Raw genomic sequence first — 12924 nt, 5'->3', positions numbered from 1 at the left:
TTTTCAATATTCTTAAGGATCTTTGTTTTTGGAAAGAAAAAAAAAATCCTAAATTAGGTTCATTGTTAAAAAACTCAGAACTAATTATCTAACTTATGACATGATAAGTAAAAGAGTCATTTCAAGAGATAATTATTTGACTTATGAAAAAATATATGTATTTAAAATATTCTAAAATTGTTGAAAATAAACCTATTTATAAAATTGGAGCTTTTTTTTTTTTTTTTTTTTTTTTTTTTTTTTTCTATAATTTTTCAAATTAGTGAGTTATAACCCACTTTTTTGGTATCCAATTAATCAACCTTACTTTTTAATATAGCAATAGATCAGTTATGAAACACAATAATACTTAAATTAATCATGCACAAAACTCCATGAATATTTTATTTTCTATGCTGCATCATAAAGATTGTTCTAGATAATAATTAATATAGTACTATTGTATGAGCAAAAATATAACATATAAAGTGTCAACATCATCATTCTATGTGATAAATATGACATAATATGTCACAAGTAGAGACTTTCTTAGTACCTTCTAATCAACCTCATTTAATACTAGAAGGTCACATAAATTCATATTCATACATATTTATATCCATGTCCAAAGATTAGTCAAATATTTCATCTTTATCCATGTTGCTAAAAGCTTGTCTTTTTCTTCTGAAAAATTTTGGCAAGTTTTATCAAACACCTTAATAATTAAAGGAGTAAATTAAGTAGAAAAATTTAAACAACAAATTGAGCAAAACCCAAATGCAATCAAGTCACATCAAATCATTAAGTGCTAAATTTTCGATTTTAGGAAATGTTATTTTTTTTATATACCATTCATTTTAATAGAGATAACAAACTTTGTTAAAGACATGAAACAGGACTATATTTAAATTAATCATGCATAATTAATGTATAACTAAAACATTAAAAAAAAAAAAAATCTAAGATAGCGAGTTGATACGTACCAAACTTTTAATTTGGATTATTCAAAATGAATGATAAAGTCTGAATCATTAACTGAACGTATAAATATATGAGATCAAAGTATAAAAAAAAAAATGAGAATATGATCTAAAGAAATAAGATCAAGATATAAAATGATAAGACCATATATAAGGTACAACATAATGAAATCCAAATTATATGTGACATCATTGGATTGATAGTGTCTTTTTAATAAGTATTAAAAAGAATTCTTTTTGGTATTATAGTCTAACCTGAACATAAAGACAGTGTTTGGTTCTTAGAAGATATTAAAAAAAGAAAGAAAAATACGAAGGAAAATGATTTCTCATATTTGGTTTCATCGTGAAAAATATTAAATAAAATCAAATATATTTAAAATTTATACATATTTAAATTGTTTAATCTTTACACTGAAAAAAAAATGTAATTTATTAATTTTAAATTTGTTTGTTATTTTATTGTACTTTTCTTTCATTCTATTTTTTCTATTTCTTTCTTTTCCCTCACATTTTCTCTTAAATTTTCTAATAACTAATCATTCAATGTGATAAGTCAAAAGTGACCCTAATATTACTTTCTCACCAACCTAATTTGATACCATAAGGTTGGTAGGCTTATCTATTCATGACTTTAAACATAGTTAAGAATAGTCAAAGTTTTCACCTTGATTCCTTATCCCTAAAAGCCCACTATTTTCTATTTTAAAAATTTGGTTTCATGCAAGCAAGCCAAGTCGGTCTAAAATTTCATGCTCCTCACAAACACATGGTTTCCATGAGAAAATTAAGAGGGTGGAGTTGTTCTTATGGTTGATGTTGCTATCATCATGTAGGCCAAGTCTATATAGCAATTTGCCTTTACAACTCATGACCAAAATCAACCAAAAAATTATGTCAACTTTTTCTCATTATAAGAGTAGACATTCTAACTTTGCTTTTCCCACAATCCCTTCTTTTCCCAACATAAAATCTGTGTGGTTGTTGAGTTGTTTCCTTTTCTTTATTGTATCTTTTCTCTATCCATTGCCTCTTTAACCCTATCCATTGAGCCCTGCCCTTAGTTTCTTACAAAAAGTTTTTTGAACTTCTTGGGCACCCTCAAGAAAAAGTGAGAAAGTTTTTTTCTTTTTCAATTTCCACCGCATCCTTCTATGGTAACATGCCCCCAGAAAACTTTTGGCCCTGTTTGTTTTCAGTGGAAAATAAAATGGAAAGAGAAATGTGGTCACTAGTTTGATTGAGGTTGGCCATCATTCATTGCAAAGAATTTTGTAGCCTGAAAATGACATGTCAAGAGAGAAGCAATCCATTCTTGATTAAAATAAATTTTGTATTTTGGATAGGTTCATTGATGTCATAATTTTTTTTAGCCCATTTTATCACATAAATGATTGTTAAAACCCAAAAGAATGAGAGAAGACTGAATGTGGGTCAGAATTAAGGTTAAAAGTGATAAAAATAAAATCCCAAATGAAAGTATTATTATTTCTCATATACCCAAATGAAATTAGATGATGATATTGGCAAAGAAAAGATTGACCTATTATTTGATATATAATAACATTTTAGCAAAAATTTAAAATTATCAATCCATTCTCAATCGTGTAACAATTGTCCACTTCAGATTCGAAAGATGCTCATGATTTAAAAATTATCCACTTTAGATTCGAAGGATAATTATGATTTTAAAATGCATCTACTTAATAAAGTTGTTTGCACCTAGAAGAATCAAGCTAAAAGTCTACGACTTTATCATATATCTAGATGACTAAAAACAAGTTACAAAAACCGTATTAGAAATACCAGTTGACATCGGTGGAAGAGTTTATTTGGGCTGACAAGAATTATTTGTTTGTTTAACATCGCAATCTTATAGAACCTAATGAAAAAAACGTCTAAGAAGTGAACAAATTCTTGATAATATACATATATAAACTTCTCTTACTCATATAAATGTGTTTTAAAATCACCAAGAATCAAGAAATGAATTGTAATACAAAAAATAACCACGGAGCTTTTCATACCGACAATAGAAAGTACACTAAATTTTAGATTGTTAGGTGAGAAAATAAATAACAAGATTAAAATATAAAAATAATAAAATTTGATTTAAGATAACATCTCATGTTGACTTGTACTTTTTAAAATGTGTACGGAACAAGTATTTCAACCCAAAAAAAACCATTACGAAAGGAAAGGCAAAAAGGGGTGGTATTTTTTTCCAAACAAAGAGAAAAGAGGAAGGAAAGAATAGAGGGTGGATGGGCATGTTTTCCCAATGCACTAAACATTTCATTGAACAGGAAAGTGGGGAAGCCCCAAACTATGTTGTAAATTCCCATTAGTCCATCAAGACAAGGACTCCTGCATGTGCACCCCAGGTGCTCCCACTGCTCACTTCCCCCATCCAGTTACCAGGTTTCATTTAATTACATAGGGATGTTCATACTACTGTTAATACGGGTGATCTCTCTCTCTCTTCTTGGCACCACCATGTGACACCCAACATTATATGCCTCATTTTTGGACCCCAAAAATACCATTTGAAGGGGAAGAAAAAAAATTGGCCCTCCCATATTGCCAAAACAGCCCACATGCATTTCACCTCTCTCTCATTCTCATATCATCATATGGTATTAATTTTATTATTGAACCAAAACCCAACATAGATATCATATACATATACCCTCACATAATAAAATGAAATGAGAAAAGTGTATCGCTTTAAAAAAAAAGTTCATTTTTTTCACCAGCAAAGCTTTGGGATTTGGTACTCCAAACAGCAGTATGTCTGTCTGTGTTCTCTCATCTCTATCTCTCTCTCTCTCTTCACCAAAAATAAATTAAACCAAAGACCCATAAACCCAAAAAAAGAAAGGAAAAAAAATTAAGTACCAATCGATATGGATATTATCAGATTATCAGTTTAGCTTCTCTTCATCATCATCTTCTTCTTTCTTGCAGCTTTCCTCAAACTCCTCATCACACCCTTGTTTGGGATTCTCCAGAGCCCTCTTCTCCTGCTCTTCCTCTTCCACTTCTGTTGAATTCTTCTCCCTTGCACTCCTCCAATTCTCCTTCTTCCGCCTCTCCGCCATGTTCCTCAATGCCTCCAGCAGCTCGCTCAAGGCTTTGTCTTTGTGCCGCCGGTTCTTTATCAGCAGTTCACTGATATCCGCCGGAGTCATCTGGGCTTTGTCTATTACTGCTTCTATCTCCTCCATTATCTGCAACCCCATGTCGGGTTCGCTGAACCCCAGGTAATTCTGGAGCAGAATCTTCAATGCCGGGAAGGTGCAGTAGCTCATGAATATGTGCATGTCCATCCGGCCGCTCCGGAGCAATGCCGGGTCGAGCTTCTCAATGTGGTTGGTGGTGAACACGAAAATCCTCTCGCTCCCGCAGCACGACCACAGTCCATCAGTGAAGTTCAGGAGGCCGGAGAGCGTGATCGAGTTCACACCATCCTCGCCGGCGCCGGCGCCGCCTCCACCGCGCATTTCATGGGGGGTGCCGTCGTAGCCCTGCCTCCCGCCCGAATTGCTCTTCTTCCTGTTGCCGAGGTTGATGGAGCAGTCGATGTCCTCGATCACGATTATGGATTTGGAACTGGTTTTCATCAGGAGCTTCCGCAGCTCGGAATTGGTGTGCACCTCCGTCAATTCCAGATCGTACACGTCGTAGCCGAGAAAATTGGCCATGGCGGCGATCATACTGGATTTCCGGTGCCGGGAGGTCCGTACAGGAGGTAACCTCTCTTCCAGGCGCGGCCGGTCTTCTGGTAGAATGTCTGGCCGTTTGAAAAGTCTCTGAGATCGTCCATGATCTCCTTTTTTGTGGTGGGATCCATAGCCAAGGTGTCGAACGTGCTCGGATGCTTGAACGGCACCGACTCCCACGGGTGGCCCCTGGAATCCAGAGATCCGCCGCGGGAGTTGGTGTACAGGAACCTCTCCTGGTTTTTTCTCCTGATATCGTTGGCCTTCTCAGTGATGTAGTCGAGGTAGGAGTTGAGGATGAGGTGCTTGTCCCCCTTCTTGATTCGCAGAGTGAACCCCCGCTTCTCCTCCGGCAGCGGCCGCCACGAGAAGGTCTGTGACTGCCGCTGCGTCACGACGTGCTCCCAGAGGACGGAGACCCCGTTGAAGGTGTCCACTAGGGAGTCGTTGTTGGAGAGGCCGAAGGTGGTGGACGAGGAATTCAAGGCCCGGGTGAGGCTCAGCCTGCTGCCGGTGATGGAGGCGGAGGAGCTCAGGTAGAGCTGGACAGCGTTGTAGAGCTCGTTGGTGTTGACGCCATCGATTTCAGTGATATCGAAGTAACAGTAGGAGGAGCAGTTGAAGAGGCGTTTGAAGAGCTTCAGCGCTGCAAACCGGAGCTCCGGCGGGAACACGGCGTGGAGGATGCTCTGGCAGAAGGCCAGCACCCCCAGAAGGGACGCAAGAGACGACCAAAACTCCTTCATTCTCTCCCTTCCTCAAAAACAAAAAGTTCCAACAAAAGCAAAAAGATTAACACCAAAGATGAAGAAACAAGCACATCTCTTTCAATCCAAGGGAGATGGGCTTGGATTGTTTGATAGAAAAAATAGAGAAAGCAGTGGGAGAGAGAGAGGGAGAGCTTGTGGGAAGTGGGAAAAATAAAGGAATTCAAAGCCAAAAAAGCCCAAAAGAAAAATGGAAAATGGGGAGAGATGGGAATGGGAGGCTTGGGTGGTGGGTTGATTGGGGTGTGGGGATATAACTTATAAGTAGAAGAAAAACCAAGAACGGAAGGGTGGGGAAAAAACAAAAAGGGTTTTTGGAGTTTTGAGTTGGGAAGAGATCAGATATGGGGCCCTTTTATTTGCGTTTTAAGAGATGGGGACTTTGGACTTGGTGATTTACAGGGGGTTTTTGCCTTTCTTTATTTTTAAATGAAAAAAAAAAAAAAGGGTCTGTACACTATTATGGAAGATTTGAACAAGATTGCTGGCTGCCATGAAGGACTGAGATTGTGAAATGAGAGTGATGATATTTCAAGATCTTGGAAAGGGACAAGGAATAAGATAGTAGGGTTTTTACTGCTGGGTACTGACCTCTAAATATTGCCCCCAACCCCGAATTTATCATTTTATAAAAAACCCAATAATAATGCATAGAAAATATTTAGTGGAGGAGAGTAGAGAAGAGAAGAGAAGGGAAGATTTGAAATGGGGATTTATGGGGCAGTATAAGGGAAGATTTGGTGATGATTCAGCTCTACATTTCTTGGATTTAGGGCAGATTTTAGAGGCTGAAAACTAGGGGTGTTAAGCCCCACAACCAGGTGTCTTACTCCTAATGGGATAATGGGGCTGACCCTTTATTCATTTACATGTACAAACCCCATCAATATAGGTTTGTTATGATGGGCTCTGTGCAGAAACGCCTGTCTTCTTTGCGTGTCTGAATCGTCTCAGACAGACCCTTTAATTACATTTTTTTTTTTATGATTCATTTTTTCCCTTTTTATATTAAATTAAACCACTAAATAAAATCCCATTATTTTTTAAGTGGGTGGGTATTTATGATTACCATTAAACCGTTGCAACTACTACAGTAGTTTTAATTGAGCTGCTACGCCCACTTCTTCTCCAATGGCCTCCAATTAATTCTTCAAAATTCAAAATTAAAAAATAAACAAAAATCTCATTCACCTTCTTCTTCTTCTAATATTATCTAAAAATATACTATTTATTATTTTTAAGAATAAAAAATAGAAAATAATCTTTTAGGGTTTATTTTTTTTCATTTTTAATAATGGAAATTAGAAAACAGTATTTTAAGATTTATTCGATGACCGTTTTCGAAAATGATTTTGAAAAATAGTTTTCGAAAATAATTTTTAAAAATAGTTTTTGAAAACAATTTTTAAAAATTGTTTTTGATTTTTATAAAACAAAAATCTAATTAAAAGCTTAAAATGTTTTAACAGGTTTTTAAAATATTTGTAAGTATTTTTTAAAAATAATTTTTATATGTAATATTTTATTTTTAATCATTCTACATATTTGTATAATTATTTTTTAAATTAATCCTTAAAAAATAAATAAAAATAATAAAAAATAACTAAAAGATGTTATTTGAAAAAAAAAACAGTTTTTGCTTATTAAACATGATTTTTATTATAGAGAATAAAAAGCTGTTTTAAAAAACAGTTCTTAAACAGACTCCTAATTTTTTATTTTCTTATTTTTTTATTCTATAAAATAAAAAATTGTTTTAAAAAGTAATTATCAAAAAAATCCTAATATTTTATCACATTTTCTTAGCATACCATAAATACTTATTTTCATTTATAGGTCATAAATGATTTACACTAATTTTTTTTTAAAAAAAGTTGAAATAGTGCAACTCTTTTTAAAACCAATTCCCCTAGTTACATACTACACGAGATATGACATAGAAATATTTTAAATTCCATAGCCAAAAAGGAAAATTTAAAGCATATCCTTCCACCAAAGTAATCCCAAGTGTTAAATTTTGAATTGGATTGAAAAAAAAAAAACCCAATCCTCAAACCAATCTATAAATTTATAATTTATTAATAAATTGGGAAAATTTAAAAATATTTTCTTTGTGTACTTGATGTGGGCTTATTTTAAAAAATGGTTATCAAAGTTGCATGGAAGCTAAAGCCGGTCGTCTACTCATGCATTACCTATATTCCCATTATTTCAAATGGATTTTGCAGGTGGATCCATTTGGAAGCATGGCAAGAGATGAGATATGTAAATAATAAAATATACGAAAGGAAAAAAAAAAAAAAAAATTGGAATAAGGAGGACCCACTTAGCTTGTGTCCAAGCAAGCCAAATGTACATTCTACCTAATTTTGACCACAATAAGAAATTTTAAAGTAGAATAACTTTCATAATCCATTATGGTCTATTCATTATTAAAAAAAAGAAAAAAAAAATTAAAAACTAGGCATGGGGCTTCAAAAATAAAATAAAAAATTAAATTATATTTGATACTAGCAATGAAGCATGGTGGTCCATGTTCCACTTTTTTAGTTGTTTATTTGAAATATATATTACTTTTTTTAACTAAATTGGGAGTAAGAAAAAAGAAGTTGAGACGTGGGTCACGTGCAACATCTTTATCTTCTAAAGGTGAAATATAAAATAAAATTAATTTAAAGTAAAGTTGGAATATTTTTTTTGTTCTAGAAGTTGGAGCCTAAACGAGAAATGATTCAATAATTTTGTTTTTTTTAAAAGTAATTTCTATTGTTAAAAATTATTTTTAAGTAAAGTTATCCAATTTTTATTGGTTTTAGTTTTCCTAAAAGTATTTTGCATATATCATGTTAAAGTTTAAATCTTATAAACTTAAAACTTTTAGAAAAATTGATATTTTAATATGATATCAGAATTTGATTTGATAAAATTTTTTTGGCATTGTTCCTATAAAATATTTCTTTATGTACGGATATAAGGTCATACATGTCAGAGGGTGTTAAGGATGTTAAAGAGTACAATATGGATATTGAATCCAAATTCTTCAAATTTATTTTTTTTTAAAAAAATAGTAGTTCAATATTTTTATATTTAAAATAATATCTAAAAGAAGGTAACACTTTAGAAAAATTATATCTTAAAATGATTTTTTTTTTTGGAAAATATAACTTTTTTTTCCAAAAAAAAAGTAAAAAAACTTTAAATTGGAATCCTCAAATATGAAAAAAGAATGAAAATTTTATTTAATTTCCCAATTGAGAAGTCCTTCTCCTCTAAATGAAAACATATTTTTAATTTAAAAAATTTTGATTTTTCTCATGTATGTCATATTATACATGAATAATTGATTTCATTTTCATTTCTATTTCCATTTGATTCTCACCTACCAAACGAACCTTACATTAACTTAAAAAAAAAAAACAAAAAATCAAAACATGGCCAAAGAAAGAAAAAAAATTGAAAAAAAAAATGTGGTGCAAGGCGCGTGGGAATAGAGAGAGTGGAAGAAGCAGTCCATCGGAGAGAGGAGGACGTGGAAAATAGGGAAAGAAAACAAAAGAAAGGAGAAAGGAGAAAGAGAAAGGGTGAGACTTGAGAGATAGTGTTGACAAGTGATAAGAATCAACCTCTATTCTCTCATCCATTTTGTTTTGTTTTCTTGCGTCCCGTGGCTCATTCCCCAAAGGAAAAAAAAACACCATCTTCGCTAAATATTTTTCTTTCTTTTTCTCTCTTGGCAAACAAAAAAATAAAAAAACAATTGATCTTTGGAGAGAATCCTTTTTGGGTTTGTGTCTATCTCTCTCTGACCCACTTCGCACTTCGCATCATATCATGGTCTGCATGCCCCTCAAAACTACTCAACTTGCAAGTAAAGCTCAGTCCGTAAGTAAAGGTAACCCCACAACAACACAGTTTAGATTTAGAACAACAACACAATAGAAGACAATCCTACTATGATATTTCTCTCTCTCTCTCTCTCTCTCTCCCTCTGTGTCATAGTACGAATTCACATTCACGTAAAACCAAACAGTGGGGTGCAATATGCACAATGGAATTCTGAGATGTGTCTGGTTTACGTGAGGAACTGGGCATAATGGTTTCCCCCACCTTTCACATCTGCTGTGAACTGGGTTTTAAGTATTTGTTTGTCCCCTCTTCTGGGGTTTTCTTTTGGAACTTTTTGTTTGTTGAATTGGCGGTACATTGTGAGTTTACCCTGGTTATGTATTCAACTTTTTTCCCATGGATGTTAGCTTGATGTTAATTAAAGCCTTAAGAGCTTGATTCTTATGTCTCGATGAGGATGACAATGGGTCGGGTTTGGAAAAAGTCGCTTCTTCCTAACCCATTCTAGATTATTTAAATTTATTTCCATTCCCTTAAAAAAAAATTATTGGAGACAAGGTGGGCCCAATATAAGAATTTCTCGACAAAATTTGAATGGTTTAATTTGTGATATTCCATCAAATTTTGACTATTTATCCTACAACTACATCCATAAAAATTAATAATACTAACATACCCTTTAAGAATGGTAGAAGTCAAAATCTTATGTAAAGTTCTATGATAATCATGAGAGTGGTGATATTATTACCTACTATGATTATTTAATAATTCAAGTACAATTGATATTATTAAGGCCTAGTTGAAATATGGTTGGTTCTTAGGGTGGAATTTGTGACTTCAGTTGATAGGGTTTATCATTTTTATAATTTCTTCCCCATGAAATGTGAAGGATGTGTAAGAATTTCCTAATGTCAACTTGTACCACCTGGTTTAATTTTACTTTTAACAAATTTAAAAAATTATTTATATATATATAATATTGCCAAATACATTATATAAAAATATTAAGTAATCTTATGTGAGGAGAATTAATGAATAATGCAAAGAAGAGAGAACCTCTCCATTTGATAAAAAATATAATTTTATTAAAATTTATTAGAATAAGAAGATTCAAATTCAATACATATTGAGGACAAAAGCTTACAAGACTTCGACTTGGATTGAATAGGACATTGGGTCAACTTTGATTTATTTCATGGCCTAAATACAATGTACATGGTGGATTGGTTGCCGATCATTTATACTGCACATGGCCTTCCAAAAGGAATAATTTATGAGATATGAAGGAGAGGAGAGCGTTGATTGTCCATTAGCTAGATTGCCATTTTCATTTTTGTCCCATTGAGAAGAGTAGTATAGTAAAAAATTGCCTACGATTTATCACATTCATATTTTGTTTTTACTAAATTTAGAAGATCTAATATTTCTAATGAAATTATTCAAGTTCTCTTGTTCGTATAATACTTACAAATTTGCTTTCATATTGATCACTTGCCATCACGATTACTCACATTGCTATTAGGGTAAGGTATAGTATTGATAAATAGATTTATTATAAAATTTTTGTAAATGTCATTCATTCTAAAGTTATCGGTTCTTATGATTCAAAAATGAATCCACATATATTAGAAGAATCATTCCTTACAAGTGACATGAACTTTTTCCATAACTGATATAAGAGACATCATATCCCTGTCGTGATATATTAATTTAATAGTAGTTGGACTTTCTTATTTCATATTGGAGATCGATTTTTATATCATTGTTTTCACTCATAAAAATATCAATTGTTTCGAGTTCATAAACTCTCACAACTTTAAAACAATCATAAAAACATGTATGACATATTAGATAATTGTCAAGAATTTCTGTTCAAGTACAACATAAAATATCGTAAATTTCAATAGTGCATTCAATTTGATTCATTTTGTGATACATTGAAGTTTCATACCTTTATATTTTGGTTTATGTGTTCAAAAGTCATTTGTTCATAGATTCAATTATTAAGATGACATTTTGAATATAAATACATAAGACAATAAAATTGGTAGGGTCCAAAATTTCAACCGTCCACACCTTACACTCACCCCAATCCTAGAAATATCTTGATAGCTCAATCTTGTGTTAAGAGTAGTCCGGAACCACACATTTATAATCTCCTTCTAGGCATCTTAAAATAAGCTCCAATCATCATTGTTGTACTTCTAGACAATAAGCATAATAAAGGAATCACTTCTCATGTGCCATTGTCTAAGAAGCCATTTTAATTAGTGAAAAGAGATCTTTGGATCTCACATATTAAATTCTATGAACCTTGCTTCTTGATTCCTTCATGACATTTCCCATTTTATTTATTTATTTATTAATTATTTATTTTATTTTTATTTTTTAAAAACCCCTTTATCGTGAAGGAGTGTTGTCTTCACTTGAGGTTATGACAACTCAAAGCTACACTTTGTTGCACCAACATTTCTCTCCATAGCTTTAGGATCAATTATTTTTTCACCTTTAAATGGATTGTTTATCATATATGTACTTGTGTAAATGGTGAAGTGGCTAAACTTGAGGAAAAAGCTAGAAAGATAAAAAGAAAATAATAAAAAAAGGTTGTTTGAGTATGTTAAACTATCAATTTGGTTCAAATACTTAAATTAATGGATTAATAATGAATATTAAATTAACTTAAGATTGTAACGCTTGGTTTCATGAAAACTTTCTTTAATTTGTAATTAGCGCAATGAATAAGGAAAATATACCTTATCATCGAACTAACATGATAAAAATTTAAATTATTAAGTGATAAATTTATAACGTGTATTAAGTCTTGTTTGAGAGAATTTTTTAAATTGTAAAACCAACATCAGAATATCAAATACATTTTTTTTAAAAGCTATTCAGATATAATTTTTAAATATGAGTCTCATACCTTTTGAAGCGATTTTTTACTTTGTATTTTGGAAAAACATAAATATCAACGTTTTCTCTTCATTTGATAATATGCAAATTGCTATTTCAATTTTATTAAAACTCAAAACGTTTTAAAAACAATTCTCGCAGACAAAATTGAATTACACAACAATATTATTTACTTCTACTTTATTTACTACTAAATGCAAAAATGAAAAATTATCTCGAAGTGTCTTAAATAAATTTGAACTAATTTTTAAAAATTGAGAGATATCAAAATTCATGGAAGGATAAGATGAATGGATCAAAAGATTAAAAAGACAAAAAAAAAACATGAAGTATTATTACATATGGGCTCATTATGGTCAAGTGAAAACCTCACCAACCTCATCTTTTAAAGACCTAATAGGGATGAAGCATCCCACGTACGTGTGAAATGGGTTGTCTACACCCATCTCACTACCAACACATCTCAATAATTAAACCTCATAATCTAAAATTTGATTCCATTGTGAACTAACAAGCATATTAATTTATGCTACTTGTCAAAATCATGTTAGTTGTTGCTTAGTCTTGTTAAGCATAAAGACAATCTCAATCAATAACTAGTGATTGGTGATGCATGGCCAATGTAGCCTCTTACTCATAGGCTTACAATGAATATTAAAATAAAGATTTCATCTTCAATGGAGATGATGAAAGCACTTATAATTCAAAGAAAAG

At 32.0% G+C, this 12924-nt stretch overlaps 1 protein-coding gene across 1 annotated transcript; it reads right to left on the bottom strand.

The window, feature by feature from the left end:
• Positions 1-3583: 3583 nt before the first annotated feature.
• On the bottom strand, positions 3584-5771 carry LOC117925649 (AAA-ATPase At5g57480-like). Its single transcript, XM_034844715.1, is given in 2 exon segments — positions 3584-4683; positions 4686-5771. Coding segments are annotated over 2 exon segments (1542 nt in total). The 5' UTR covers positions 5428-5771; the 3' UTR covers positions 3584-3883.
• Positions 5772-12924: the final 7153 nt, after the last annotated feature.

Source organism: Vitis riparia, chromosome 11, assembly GCF_004353265.1.
Source record: "Vitis riparia cultivar Riparia Gloire de Montpellier isolate 1030 chromosome 11, EGFV_Vit.rip_1.0, whole genome shotgun sequence".
Lineage (NCBI taxonomy): Eukaryota > Viridiplantae > Streptophyta > Magnoliopsida > Vitales > Vitaceae > Vitis > Vitis riparia.
Note: the sequence above shows the minus strand (reverse complement) of the source record. Positions and strands in the feature narration are given on the sequence as shown.